Source organism: Montipora foliosa, chromosome 9 (assembly GCF_036669935.1).
Source record: "Montipora foliosa isolate CH-2021 chromosome 9, ASM3666993v2, whole genome shotgun sequence".
Classification (NCBI taxonomy): domain Eukaryota; kingdom Metazoa; phylum Cnidaria; class Anthozoa; order Scleractinia; family Acroporidae; genus Montipora; species Montipora foliosa.
The window spans coordinates 18,838,859-18,854,410 of record NC_090877.1 but is presented as its reverse complement, the minus strand read 5'-3'; the positions used below and the strand labels follow the sequence as shown (position 1 = coordinate 18,854,410).

At 39.2% G+C, this 15,552-nt stretch overlaps 2 protein-coding genes across 2 annotated transcripts in view; both read left to right on the top strand.

Annotated features, from left to right (window-relative positions):
- The window catches only part of LOC137971106 (uncharacterized), a 135,800-nt gene extending 129,975 nt beyond the window's left edge, over positions 1–5,825 (top strand). Inside the window, exon 7 of the mRNA XM_068817826.1 lies at positions 5,688–5,825. Coding sequence (XP_068673927.1) covers positions 5,688–5,778 — 91 coding nt within the window. The 3' untranslated portion in view covers positions 5,779–5,825. The remainder of the gene's footprint in view (positions 1–5,687) is intronic.
- On the top strand, positions 5,779–11,464 carry LOC137971112 (collagen triple helix repeat-containing protein 1-like). The gene is made up of 3 exons (XM_068817840.1): positions 5,779–5,899; positions 9,577–9,819; positions 10,991–11,464. Exons 1-3 carry the CDS (start codon positions 5,822–5,824, stop codon positions 11,336–11,338), a joined length of 669 nt encoding a protein of 222 aa, XP_068673941.1. The 5' UTR covers positions 5,779–5,821; the 3' UTR covers positions 11,339–11,464.
- The last annotated feature ends 4,088 nt before the right edge of the window (positions 11,465–15,552 follow it).

Genomic DNA, 15,552 nt, shown 5'->3' with positions numbered 1-15,552 from the left:
GGCCCTAGACGGGTAACCTGTGGTATGCCTCCATTTAAATTGCTACAATTATGCCACCTCTTTAGCTAACTAGAGTCGCGACACTCTGTTGTTTCCAAGCAGGTCTTGAAACTGCAATAAACTGCCAAATTCTCGGGTTAATTGAGGTCTGGGCCCAAATCTGTTTTATGAAAATAAGTGAGGGGGTGGTCTAACTGTTGATCCATTTTATATAACACGAAATAACTTTGGGGCATTGTTAACAGCAATAAGATGTGAAACCTTAACCGCTCTATAGAATGATATATTACCACGTGACATGTTAAAGTTATTTTTAGCACAGAAATCTTCTCAGCTAAACGGCAACACTTTTTATTATTTTCTGGTGGCTGGATTTACCTTTATGATGTTAACACTATTGAGTACATCATTTCTGTGCTTGGACATTTCGAGATAATTTTAAATGTCCGAAAAAAGAAATCCTTTTCCACAGGGAACTGGGCACTAGTACAAAATACCGTATATTTCCAAAACTAAAGACATATTTAACAGAGGCCAAGAAAAGTTCGTTTTCTTTTACCATTTTGTTTAATCTAATAGTAGCGAAGTGAAATAAATTTTAGCATAAACGGTTGCCATTTTTTATTTTGAGTTTTGTGGCCGTAACAAGTGACATGACCTCATTTGCATACTTTTGTGACGTTAGTAGTCTGCGAAAGTCTTAGGTTGTTATTACTAAACATTGAAAAGTTAGACCACCCCCTTACTTTTTTTTGCAATAATTTGGGTCCAGCCCATGCCTTAATAGCCCATTTCCGAGTTGCTGCATGCCTCAGTTTCAAAGCGAGTCCTGGTGCACAACTATTCAAATGGAAATGAGTTGCGTATTCTTATGCAAATCAAACTCATTTCCCTCACAGTAGTTGTGCACCAAGACTCACTCCGAAACCGAGACAAACAGCAACTCGGAAATGGCCCATTAACTTGAGTTCTGAGGCAACTGTCCTTCGCAGGTGCTTTTTTGTTGATTCTTTTACTTCCGTTAGGCCCAAATCGTTTATGTATGAGATCATCGTTTAGCATAGATCTGTCAGTCTAATTAATCTTGGAGTCTCCAGTAAATCATTCATTCCTGACATAATCGAAACGCTTCTCATACGATGCAGATTCCATGCGTGCATATTCAACATTCAAAGTTGCAAAGGATGAACTGGTAGACGAGATTGTTTCTGGCTTTGGCCGGATGTATTCTCAATAGCAGATTAAGTTTTTCCCGCACACCTTTTTTCCTTTAATGTATCTCCTAACTTTGTCACAAACACGTTCGTAAGTTGTTAGGCTTTTGGCTCAGTGGAGGCACGAATAGATTTTTTCTCTGCCGTGACCTTGTCGTTGTTGTAATGACTTTTTTCTTTTGCATATGTTGTCCTGATCTCTTTTCATAGTAAAAATACTTCGGCATTTGTGATCATAAGTAATATTTGGATATTCTCCTCCCACTGTTTTTGCGAGCTCTAAGATCGTTGCGCACTGCCAAATTTCTGCGGCTCATACAAGAGCTTTCCATGACTGGATGTCTTGCAGTGATGATAGGTCACCACAAGCGTCGGTGCAATGTATGAAGCAGCTATCTCTTAGTTCAACACAAATACGTTTGCTGGCGGGAGAGCTCAATTCTTCACTTATAGACCTTTTGGAATTATTTCCCATAAAATGAAGATAGAAAGGCCACTTTCACGAGGACGATCTTTAGAGTAAAACATTAGCAGAGATTCCAAAAAACAACGTCGTTAAAAAGAATCGTAGTAGGAAAATCACCCCACATACTTGCTGAATAAAAGCATGATATCGCATTCGAGTCCATATCTCAAACGCCAGTAGTTTGTTTATGTTGTTATAACAAATCGTTCTGAAATAGCCTTAAATTCCTCCCGATTTCTTTGAAAAACCCTCTTTAGGAGCCTATTCGAGATTTCAACCATAAAAAAACAACAAAAATCCGCCGTAAAAGCCATGAACAGAAGAGACAGAAGTTTTGACCAACAACTAACCTGGAACATTGTCCGCCTTCTTGAATTACCCACGACGCATGGCAAATAATTATAATCACGCATTCGAAATAAAACAAGAATTCAAGTTTTTTCTAGTAATTCAAACAGCAGGCCCAAGAATTAAAAAAAAAAAACTTTCCTCAGCTTACACTTTCTTTGACCACGAATTCAATCTTAAATTCAATGCTTTGCTGGAGCGTTTTCCCTAGCTTCGTTTTCATGCAGAAGCACTATTTTTTTACTTTTTTGAGTCCCAAAATATTCATAAAGCTGCTCTTTCGGATTCGCTATCATCAAAATTTTAGAACAACTTGTGATGCTCTTTCAATTGTCACTAGTCACACTTTTTCCCAAGAAGTGGTAAGAAATTTTGGTTCGGCCCATGGACTTATAGGATTAGTATGGGAGTTGTTCGCTCCTTGTCATGGACTCCTGCTTAAATTTTCCAGATAAGTGCGAGGATCAGTTCTCTCTTTCGTCTGAAGATTTTCAGCTTGTAGAACGTATTGAATTTACAAAATGAGGGGTGGTCCACAGGGGTGGTCCAAGGACCGGGTCCACAGGGATTGTCGATGGACTTGGGGTCCATGTTTTCTATACGTCCCGCATATTCAGTAAGCCACGCAAGATTACCGCTGAATCAGGGCGCTTATACGGTATTTTTGCGCGGCTTACTGAATATGCGGGACATATAGAAAACATGGACCCCAGATCCATCGACAATCCCTGTGGGCCCGGTCCATGGTTGAATCAGTTGGCACCGTCCTTGATTGGCGTTAAAGGGCGTTGAACAACCAGGCCCTGGGTACGAAAATGTTGCTCAGCTGCGTAGGGACTGGGGAAGTTAGTCAAAACGATGGCCACTGAGAGGAAAACACGGGATGAGGAGTTGTTTATTGACGTTCACTCTTCGAAAGAGCCGGATGAAACAGAACTTATTCCAGCGTTGGGAGAAGGAAGAGGCAAGCCAACAAAAGATGTCACTTGCATCGCCCTTCCTAAAGCAGCACTTGGAATAACGAAGGAAAAGCAGTCGATTCCTAGGGGTTCGACTGGGCGGGGAAGAGCCTCTCTGATGAAAGCTCGTGCTTTGACAGATTCACCTCCTGTTAGGAGACCAGGAGAGAAAGTTGAGAAGCAAATTTCCAGCATCTTAAACGTAAAATGCCTTTTTTTGTGATGATTTTGAAAAGCGCTTGTCTCTGACCAGTAGGTTTTTGAAACGTTGAAGTACCTATCACCTCAACACACTTTTCCACTTTATATTTTCTCCGAAATCGTCCCAAATAAATCGTGTTGTTTTTAGAACCTTTTGATTGAAATTTCACTTTTTATAGGCCTTATTCACGATAGCCGCCATGTTGGTTTTCAAATTGTCATGCAAATTAGCCATGTGTTATGCTGGGCAAATTGCGGAAAATCGGCTCGTCGAAATATTGAAAATAACAATGCTAAAGGTACATTTTAAAATTTAGAATTAAGTACCTTTTATAATAATTTTATATCTTTGATTGCCTTTGACATTTTGACTTTCTACTTTGTTATCTCCTCATTTTTCACTAAAAAAAAACATCGAAGTAACTTGTGTAATCATTCTATTTTACTACTTAGGTGATAAACACTCAATGAACGTGAAACAAATCATCTGTGTGGCTAAGATGTTTGTTATAACCTCTCGAACTTGTGTTGTTTGCCCCCTCAGATGTGAGTAGCTAATTTGCATGATAATAGCAAATCCAACATGGCGGCCATCGTGAATAAGGTCTATTGGCTTTGAAAGAGGGGAACAGGGGTCATACTTTGATCCAAAACCGAGCAATGAAAGGGGATTGGGTTTAATACCGGGTTGACGTCACAGACTGCTTTGCATTGCGATAGGTCTTTGAAAACAGCGATGCAAGTTAATTTGTGACATCAACCCGGTGTCAAACACATTCCCTTTCATTGCTCGGTTATGGATCAAAGTATGACCACTTTTCCTGTCTTTCAAAACCAGTGAAAAAAGTAAAATTTCCATGAAAAGGTTCCAAAAACAACACAATGTATTTTCGACGATATCGGAGAATAAATTAAAGGGAAAAGTGTATTGAGGTGATTGGCAATTTAAAAAAGTAGTTCTTTAGCACTAAGAGTACAAACCAGTCTGTGTGAAACATGCCTATAAGCTTGCATATGCAGACCGCAAATTGAAAACCAGGGACAAAATGCAGACAGGGGGTGAAATATGAACTATGGACAGGTAAGATTTGACAGTTGTAGCCAGGAAAAACTATGGGAGCAACTACAGAATACAGGGCCACATTCAAGACCTATGGAAGTACTGGCTCGTTTGGCTCGGCACTTTTCGAAATTTTTTGATCAGAAAGGGTTTTTAAAATAAAAGATCAGTTGAGCTGTATAAAAGTGCATTATGCTATTGTGTTGACAAAAATTTCCTGGCAGTGGTTTTTTTCCTAAAAAGGATCATCACATTTAATTTAACTTCTTATTGCTTACTGCGATTTTCATAATTTTGGTGAATTTGTCTTTAAGCTTCAACGGCCAAACTGCATTTTGACTTTCATCAATCAAGCTTCCGATGCCAATGGCAGATGGCGAAAGCAATTGATGTGTGATGTAACCCACCGATCAACATCTTTGGTCCCTAAGGTACATTTGTACATTTGAACTCGTTGCCAATGGAAAGCAATGGAATCTGTACAAATCTTTTTTCTGAAGAATTTCTAAAAACATATATAACGATATTCAAGCTGTGAACTAAACAAAAACTCCAATTCACTTTCCGGAGGCGGAGTCGATCTTCCCAGCTATTTCCGGAAATTTGATTGATGGAAGCCAAAAAGCAGTTTGGCGCTTGGTGCTTGAAGGTGAGATTCCACAGAATTATGAAAATCGCAGTAATGCCTTAAACAGGGATTTCATTAAAATTTAAAGTTGGCGGCTGGTTTGAGAAGAGTAACTGACTGCTGTCATTGTCAATTAATAAATAATCACTTTTAAATTGATTTTAGGTTTGAAAGAATCTGTCTTTAATTGCTTCAATCCAGTAGGGAAAAAAGTAGCCAGCTTTTGAGTTCTCTGAGTGAAGTAGCCAATACTTTTTGTCGGAACTTATTGAAACCAGAATTTTAACATTAGTCTCCTTTTATTTATTTATTTAGTTATTAATTTACTTATTTACTTATTTATTTATTTATTTATTTATAAACTTCTCCCCTTTGGGCAGGGTATCCCCACAGAGCTCCATTCCAGGGACCCAAACAAAAGACAAAAATACATACTAAATTTAACAACTGTACACAAACAATCATCACTTAATTTAAAGGTACAAATAGCTCCACAAGAGTGACATTTGATACGCAAAAAGTGTCATATTTTCACGGCGAAACGCGGAATAAAAAATTCCAGCGTGATGCGTGTTTATTGGCTTATATAAAGTAAAACAATAGCAATGTCATAGCTCTGTTGTCTTGATTGGGCTTTTAACCTCGAAACTCCCTTCGAGAGGCGTTCTATTGATACGTCTACTCTAGAGAGGATTGACTCCGAGGCCCAGTCTCCATTTGATGCGCTCCCGCGAATACTCGTTCTTTTAAACAATAGGGAAGATACCTGTTTACAAACATTGCTTTTGTCACTCAAATGTGCCAACCACAGGAACAAAAGACCTTTTGTTTCGACAGCCAATGAGGCTTTGGTTGGCACATTAATGACAATAGGTGACGTCAACAGCTATAAAATTCTATGATCGAGAACTTGAGGCTCAGGCTACCATCAGTTTCCTCATCGACATGATGCGATCAACCGCCGTGGTTCTGTTTCTATTGTTGCTGCCAGCAGATGGTCAAAACTCGCCATCTACTTCAAAGGTAAGATTTGGTGACAAAAGGAGTTCTCAAGTGGTTGGCTCGTTCTAGCTACAAAACCAAAACCGAAAGACAGCGAGCGCAAAACGTGTCGTAAATTAATTGTAGGTAGCTACTTTGGTGCAGACAAAAGTGCAGACAGACTTAAGGTATGGGCATCTTGTTTATGGGCAGATATAACGATTTGTTTATTTGCTACGATTCCAGAAAATCTCCCAATCTGTTTTTCCTGCCATCCACTGATCGACAAGAGTCAGAAAATCAATTTCATGCGCTCATCACGACAATATGTTCTTCCTGCCATCTACTTACATGAGACTCAAAATCAATTTCATGTGATCATCACGACATTGTTTAGTTCACGTTTTCTTTAAAAATGTAGATGAGTTAATCGACAAAAATATTTTCATTCACCCTGAAGAAAAAGAAAGAAAAGCTATCCTTCCCTTTACCAACGTAGACCTCTATATGTTGGCTATCGGCTAGGTTCCTCTACTTAAAGAGTTCGCAAAAGAAAAAAAATATCGCTTTCGTTTTGTTTCGCGGAAACGATTATTATTTCGAACTGTCTTGTGCCATACCAAGGTAACACTTTTTTTTTTCAATTTTTGTTTAGATTATAATGTGTCCATTCCTATACCTTTCAGATTTCTAGTATTGGCTTAAAGTAGGGCGGTTTCTTAAATAGTTTATGTTTTGGGTTTTTTGGAATATTCGCCGGATGTATTTTTAAGAGATACGTGGTATCTGCTTTGATTTTAATTTTAGGTCGACTTTTTTTCGCCTGGAAGCGCGAGAACAGAGAACCAGCTTAGCGGAGAAGAAAAGCTGCCACGCAAAACCCTGATTATCGTGGCGAAATGCAGTACCTTTCAAAATATTGTCTTAGTTAAGATAATATATATTCGTTTATACGTCAATCAGACTTTCTCTGATGGTTTTTGCCATTGGATCGCAAATCCAAAAATTCAAACTGACATTGTTAACAAGGCAAATACGCTGTACAAGCATGATTGTAAATTTGTAGTTGTATTATGCTAACTGTAAACATATTAGCTTTGAAAACCAAAGGGATTTCATTAAGACTTCACTAAAATCTGCGAAACTGTTTTGGAAAATCAAGTTTTTAATACTTTTTTCACAAACAATGCGTCCGAACGTCCGCAGAGTTGCATTGTAATTCTAAAAGGAACTGACAGCTTCCTTACCGGAACTGAACTCAAACTGAACTCAAACAGAACACGAAAATTCTCGTCAGTGAAACTTACAGTATGACTCATCCAAATCAACGCCTACGAATTGATTTGATTTAGAAAGGTTTTCAATTGAGTGTCGAAAGTAATTAGATAATTACTTTGGTTTATGATTACTTCACTCAGTGATTGGTTCAAAGTTCTCGCGCCATTTTTTCAACCAATGAAGTGAAACCAAAACCAATCGTGGCTCGCGCGTGCATATTTTCCCGTGCTTTGTGTCGGCTAAGTGTAATTACTTTGAGTTTTGATTGGTTTGCCGGATTGTCTCAGTCCTTTTTGATTGGCCAAAGTAATTACTTTGGCTTTGGTTTTAAGACACTCAATTGAAACTCGATCTATCAATTTATTATATCGCGCAAAATTACACAGGTAGAGTACACACGAAAAGAATTCTCTAAGGTAATTCCCTTGAAATTGTTCTACTATCAAACTTTTTTGGAAACTTGGCATAATTAACATTCATGATACAAACATTAAAAAAATGCAATTAAGAAATGGGGTCACCGTGCTTGTTTACGCGTCAGCAGGCTCTTAAAATGGGGTATTTTTACTGTTTTCGCGTTAAAAATTCGAATCACCTTCATACAGAATTAAGTCTTGGTTACTTCAGTGACACAAAATTTTATTTTGAAAATAAAGCTTCTTTTATTTACATAAGCAGTATTGCTTCGGTTACGCCGATTTTGATTCCCTGGTTGTGGGAATAGTGCACTTTTTGGGACAGTTCCGCGGTTAGCTTGTCAAGTCCTCGCCTTGGCGAAATCTCTTATGTTTTGTATGCGCACGTGCTTATGTGCGCGCGCTAAAGACGCGAAGATCGTGCGCAGTAGGGATGCGCAATGCAATACTAAGGAATTACCTTAAGGGAAATACGAGGGGTTCCATATTGAACAAAGAACGAAAACCACAAACTCATCAGCTGTAATTAACGTTAGCTGCTTAGTTTCCTTCCATCAAGGAAGGATTTTTTCTTATCTAAAACTGAATCCGCGTAATTGTCCTGGTTCAATTTAGTCAGTTCTTGACCCGTATGTTTGGAATACAAAAAAAAGGAGGAAAATTACTTGACAAACATGACAATATCCGTCTTGTATTAATGTGGAAAAAGTCAGAAAGTTTGTGCGTTAGCTCAAACTGTTCCAAACACATTTTGTGCCCTCACAAAGCAGAAACGTCGAGAAAACAAGAGGGTCATGAGGGGGCGTACCGAATCCCAATTCCCAGTCTAATTGTGGTCCAAATCCAAATTATCAAATCTGAAATCCCATTCCTAGTGATTCTTTGAAAACTGATGCAAGTGCCGATTGATGCCTTTTGCGCATGTCATTCCATCGGCAACCAACCGCTGACCTTGTGGAGCTTGGCAGTCTACAAACTTGGTCTAAGTGACTGCTGAAGTCTACTGATACAGAACTTTATTTATTTACTTAAAAGATAACCTCATTTGAGAAGTTGTGGCAAATAATAGAGTCGGAGGTCTCTAAAGATTCCAAACCTCATTTTCGAAATGCTTATTTCTTTCCAAGTCCCATTCCCAGTGCAGTATATATGTCCCATTTTCCCAGTGCAAAAAAGTGATCTCACTGTGACCTTCCAAGTAATATTTTAAGAAATGATCTAATTTAGGCAACGCAGAAATGATTGATTTAATCCTTCCAAAGCTCTCGTTTTAAAATCTTGTTCATCATGGAATATAACAGCTCTTGTAAGAAGTGAACTGTGTCACTACTTTGCTATCCGCAAATTACGAAAAGCAAAGACTCAACAACCAAAACCTGATTACTTGTACCTCAAGCCTACCCTCAAGACTTTCTTAAAGCATCTGTTTTAGAATCAGTGAGCCGGTTCAGCAATCATTTCAAAGGATAAGCATAGTAAACGAACTGGCATTCAGTTGCAAGCGACTGTTAAAAATGTGGCATCTTTGAAAGTAAGGCGTCGTCTATTCCAAGCATGAAATATGTTTTCATGAAAATAATATTTCTGATTAGATTATTTATTATCTCCGCGTGAATAGAGTGTGTTCACGTGACCTCACGGTGGCCATGTTGGTGTCCCCAACTAATCATCCGGGAATCGAGCTCTATTATGATGCGAACGTTTTTTTTTTGTGTCGGTTACTGATCACGTAAGTGAAAACACTCTATAGGCCTTGTTCGATATATCAATATTCAGGCATGGCTACGAGGGTTTATGGGCAAACTTCACAGCTCAGTTCTGTTTTCTTTGTTTCACAAGTCTCAAGGGAGATCTCTAAACAAAATCTCCCTTGGAGTTTTTGAATAATATAGACATGAATTGAAGTTACGCTTGAACTGATTTGACTGTAAAAACAAAAGAGGTAGTCAGTATATTACAGGATATAAACGGCACAAGAGCTTCCATATAGCTACGCTTCCCTACTAATCACCCTTCACACTGCAGGTTCAATCTAAGTGCCCCAATGGCCCGCCGGGTCTTCCAGGACAAAATGGGGTGAATGGGCACAATGGGTTACCAGGCCGCGACGGACGCGATGGCGCCAAAGGAGAAAAGGGAGTGGCAGGACATTCGGGGCAACCTGGTCTGAAGGGAGAAGCGGGAACGAGTGGAAAAGATGCTGATCATAGAAACTGGAAGCAGTGCGTGTGGAGAAGTCAAGACGGTCGCGATATCGGCCTAATAAAGGTTTGCTGGATTTGAAAAGTTTCAATACTACTTTGAATGCTACAATGGCTTAATGAACCAACATACCTCTTTCATAATGGTGACCAAATCAAATATTCTTCTTTTTTATGCTAATAAGCCTTTCAAACTAAAAAGCAAAAAGGAAGAAGCCTGTCTATTGGAACGAGAATTAGAGAACCACTATGGTGCAATGATGCACGCCGCTTAAAATCGGTTTAATGGAAATATCTCGTTCGCGTTTCAAACAATACAAAAGCCCTAGAACACAAATTAATGTTTTGGAGTGTTTCGTAAATTTTTGGTGATTTTTCAGTATATTTGGGAGGGGATAGTTTTTCTCAAAGGAGTAGTAAAATTTGGAGAAATAAGAAATAATTAAGATTTGAAGTACTTTAAAAATTAGAATTTGAAGTTAAAAATTGATTTATGGACACCCAAACAGTCCCCTACCAACCTGGTGTGCTCTTGGGTTGGGGGCAACTTCGCAACTGTCTGCTGGTGTTTCAAAAATAATTTTCTTTCTTCTATCCCTTCTTTTAACCTCTTAAAAGGCCCTTCAAATTCACGTGCACCCCCACTTTAAACATAGAGGTAAACTAGCTCGAATGTGATGTCACAAAATTATTATCGGTTTTGGCCTAAGTTCGAATCATACGTATACGCATTGTTATGTTTTGAATGTAAATGATATTTTTTAAAAAATGCACATCTCTGACTCTGTAATGCGTCTGGAAAAAAATTAGAGCGACTTTCTTCTGACTCCAGCTTTAAAGGTTTTTTTCACGTATAGTCCTTCCCTTTTCAGTGGAAGTTTCAACTGACATTCACTATTTACTTCAAAATTCACAAAATAAACCGTATTTTAAGGGTCTAGAAAGAAAGAAAAAAGAAACATAATTAATGCGTTGATGTCCTAGGTTAGCATCACTTTCAAATGTGATTTCTTTCAATGAGAATATGAAATCTGAAAGATTGTGATAGCTTGTGATGCCACACCAGGCAGTTTTGCTGTGTTAAACCCGCGCCATGCGAGCAGGATATCAGTTCTTAATTCACAGAAATGCAGGCGAAAAAGTGGCCCATCCATCCTTCAAAAACCACTAATAGAAGAAAATATTATGTGTTGTAACTAGCTCCACGATTTTAGGTAATTTCATTTTTTTTTTTTTAGGATTGTCTGTTTACAAAAGCCAAAGATGACACCGCTCTCCGTGTTGTTTACCAAGGCAATTTGAACATGCTCTGTAACACCTGTTGTAAGCGATGGTTCATTACCTTCAACGGTGCAGAATGCAGTGGCCCAATGCCTGTTGATGCGGTGCAGTGGATAAGAAAAGGAGTAGGCCATGATGAACTCAGACCTTTATCAATAGAGGGTTACTGCGAGAATATCCACAAAGGCAAAATCCGTGTTGGGATCAACATCGGAAATTGCAATGGTTATGGTAACTCTGATGGCAGCACTGGATGGAATTCAGTGTCTCGTTTGATGATCGAAGAAGTTCCTCGGTCCCAGTAACAAAGCAGCGTCATGTTTCAACTTCTGAGAGGGTGTCACATTAGTAAATCAGTACGAAATGATAGCAGGCCGAAGATTGTGTCCTAAATTGAGGTTGATGTTGCATTTTTCAATAAATGTTTCTAACGCCAAGCTTTTGTATTTGGTTTTTCTTAAAAAGAGTAGCGAGCCTGCGGCACCAACTTTAACCCAGGCCCCCTGATTTGTTAAAAGGCCGGATAACTTTATCCGGTGGGTAATGACTATCTAACAGTTGCAATCAGTGTGCAAAGATTTAGGTATTTGCTCGCGAAAAATTAAACCTAGGCGTCTTCTAAAACCAGTGTCAATGTTTAACGCGAGGTATATCTCATACTCTTGATAACGACTTATCCCCTGGATAAAGTTATCCAGCCTGTGAACAACTGGGGCCTGGTGACAGAAAAGTGCTCGTGGATGGAAACAATAGGAAGGGGAGGGTGGGGGAAAGTGAGGCGTTATTTGCTAGAATGAAACGATTTCTCACTGGTACAATTCGTGAGATAAGTTTTAGTCCCCATCCCTTTCACTTCAATTTGGCTTGTAGTCGACCAAGAGAAATACGAATGAATGAATGAATTTACCAAGGAACGAACTAGCAACTGAAAATTAGAAAGAAGGACGATGGAATGACCAGACGGATGCACTGATGAATAAATGGATGGATGGACGAATAAAACCCGCTGAAAAACACTCTTTGAAGAGGAACTTTTTATTGTGACAATTCACGTTAACTGAAAATTGGACAAAAGCAATTGTTTATATAATATATGATGACAAGCACCTAAATTCACATTTCACACAGTCAACCCAAATGTCAGGTGGGCATTAACGAACAAACTTTACTTATTTATTTCCTTTGGCTGATAATTCGCAATGATATTAACACACGGCCTTACGATAACCTAAATAAAATGAAGCTCTTATTACTGAGAGGATTCATGTTTGCCTTTCTAGGATTCAAAATCCAGCTAAACTAGATTAATTTCTGAAAGATTTTCATGAGATGTCACCGAAAAGTAAATTATAGTTTTTGATATAGCAATTCCTTTTTTGATATTATTATTTACTTACATGGCCATAAACACTACTTACGTACGTAACTGTATTAGACGAAATTGAGAGACGTGATCCTCGCACTTCGCACTGGTGGGGGGTAGGGGTTAGTTGGTGAGGGGTGATTAGGTTACTAAGGTTAAACCCTAACCCAAACCTAATCACCCCTCACCCCCATCCTCTACCGCTACCCCCGGAATAAACATGGCGCAATTTTAGAATGCCACCTCTGTTACTTGAAGCATTTATATCCCAAAATATCATCATCATCATCAGAAGAAGCATATTACAACTCGGGTGACTTTGCTGCGGCTACAACATTTCCTTACGTTACTCTCAGTCCTGAGTTATTTCCTGGATCTCGGGAATGGACAATGCCGCAATGTCGAAGGATATTCAGTAAATTGTCTCTCCATCACCTCCTGGTTCTGCTAAGAGGGCGCCTCCACTGTGCTTCAGGCTCCTAATACAGTATGACTAATTTTGAAAAGAAGGGTTATTTTACTTTCCTTTCACTTTATAGATCTGGGCCGGATTGTTCGCAAGCCGATTAACTTGAAACGAAATTGCAGCGTTGACATTGATATAAAAAGTTTTTAAAAGTAAAACGTTTCGATCACTTCCGTGACCTTCATCAGTTACTTATGGAAATATGACTAACGATGGTAAAATAGGCAAGTAGGTGACAAATATGCATAACGCGTGTGCCAAAAAATGTTCTAAAATTCTTGAGATTGAGGTACACACTTGGAAACTCAACGTGCTCGTTGATTGAGTTCTCTTCCTTATTAGAATACCACGCTTCCAAAAACAACCGCTGGTTCCACTGGGGACAGATGTGAAGAACTGACACGTTTTCAAAATCAAAGCTGTGGCCAGTTTTTTGGAATATTGGGCTAGTTGAGAGTTTCTGTCGAAACACGCGGCGGCTTTAGAATGTTCTTTGGTTTTGGTTTTTTAGGCGCGTGACGTCTGGCCGATGTACGGCACTGCAGCGCAATCATTGCATTCGATCTTGTAAACAGTGCCCCTTGTGTCCTCTTTCTTTGGTTGATCTTTCGGTCTTCTGAAAAAGGAGCCGACGGTACGGACGGGTTTGTGCGCCACTTTGATGTTGTGTTGGTTTAGCACTCTTGTAATTTTCTCAGAGGCGCCTTTAGCGTAGGGAAGTACGACCAAATTACGCGTGCCCCCCCTGTCTTTCGCGTGGTTTACGGGGTTTACAACTGCCAATGAACCGTGTCGGATAGCCATTGGCTTTAAGCGTTGCGGTTAAACGCTGAAACTCGGCGGTCTTTTCTTCGTCCGTGCACGGAATAGAGGTGGCTCGATCTAGCAAAGTCAAAGTTTGTTCAACACAAACGCGCCTTTGCACGGACTTTGGGACTTTGTTTGACATCTGTCCCCAGTGGAACCAGCGGTTGTTTTTGGAAGCGCGGTATTCTAATAAGGAAGAGAACTCAATCAACGAGCACGTTGAGTTTCCACGTGTGTACCTCAATCTCAAGAATTTTTAGAACATTTTTTGGCACACGCGTTATGCTTATTCGTCACCTACTTGCCTATTTTACCATCGTTAGTCATATTTGCATGAGTAACTGATGAAGGTCACGGAAGTGATCGAAACGTTTTACTTTTTAAAAACTTTTTAAATCATTGTCAACGCTGGAATTCGTTTTATATCATGCCTGATTACAACCACGGTATTTTTAACCGATTAACTTAATCCAGGATTAACGTATACTTTGGTTTCATTTTTCAACTTTTGGGTGAAAGTTTCCTATCCTTATTTTATAATTTTTTTTTCCACGATTGACTTCCTCTAATGTAAAATTTTGCCTAATATCAGCGTAAAACGACATTAGGGAGTAGGGAAATAAACTCCTTGGTCAAGGACGGCGCCTACTATTGTTATTGGGCATGCGTTCTGCGCATCTCGAGATACTCGGATTTCCTATAGACCTTATGGCAGATACGGCGCCCTTTTGATTTCTATTTTTTCAAAAGACATTATGGGATGCTCAGGGGGCAAATTAATATGTATTTGCCCCCTGGGCATCCCATAATAGCTATTTGAAACAATAGAAATCAAAATGGCCCCCGTATCTGCAAAAAGGTCTATGGGAGGTGCTTATTTATTCAGAGATATTTTTGCAAGGTTCAAAACTATGCGGAGAAAGCAGAACTTAGCAAGTGCTCTTGGTATCCAAAAAGAAAATTGGGGGTAACCATGCATTTTTCAAAGACAATTATTAAGTTTCAAATTGGAAAAGAACGCCATACATTGCTTTGTATTTTAAAGCTTTTTACTTATATTGTTGATTAAGTATCTTCGAAAAATGCGTGGTTACCCCCACTTTTCTTTTTGGATTTCAATAAACATGATAAGATCTGCTTTTCCCGCATATTCGGACGAATACAATATATGGACCCCAGGTCCATGGACCACCCCTGTGGACCACCCCTCATTTTGCAAAGTTACAAATAGAAAAATCTTTAGACGAAAGAGGGAGATGATCCTCACACTTATCTGGACAATTTAAGCAATTGTCTCTTTATAGACAAAAAAAACAGGTGGCCTCAACGGCATTCGATCTCAAGACTTCTGCGATGCCTGTGCAATGCTCTACCAACTGAGCTTTGAAGCCACTCAGTTGGGAGCAGGTCAATTTGTTGGGCTCATTTGTTCCCGTGAAGGACTTTATGAATGAAATGAACCTATATTTGAAGAGAGGGTTGTAGACGAATCCCTTTGGAGCCACCAAATAGGTGGCAGTTGCTTAAATCAGTAGCCCGTATGAGCGAACAACAGCCCTATATTCCCGCTAATGAGACTCTTGCGGAGCCCGATGACCAATCGCAACAAACCAACTTGACGTCATAGCGTCATCTAACCGGAATTGTCTTTGTCTTTTTGCAGAAAAGGTAGTCCAAAAATAGATCGTACATGGGCTCCTGGTCTATAAAAATACCGTGACATATAGTCTATGGGCCAAGACCCGAAAATTTGCAATTTCTTACCATTTAAAGGAACAAGTGCTATCATACATTTTCTTAAATCTTAGGTCCTATACTTCAATTTGATATATGATAGCAATGTTGTATGCGCAGCTTTAACATTAAAATCACGTGATAAAATG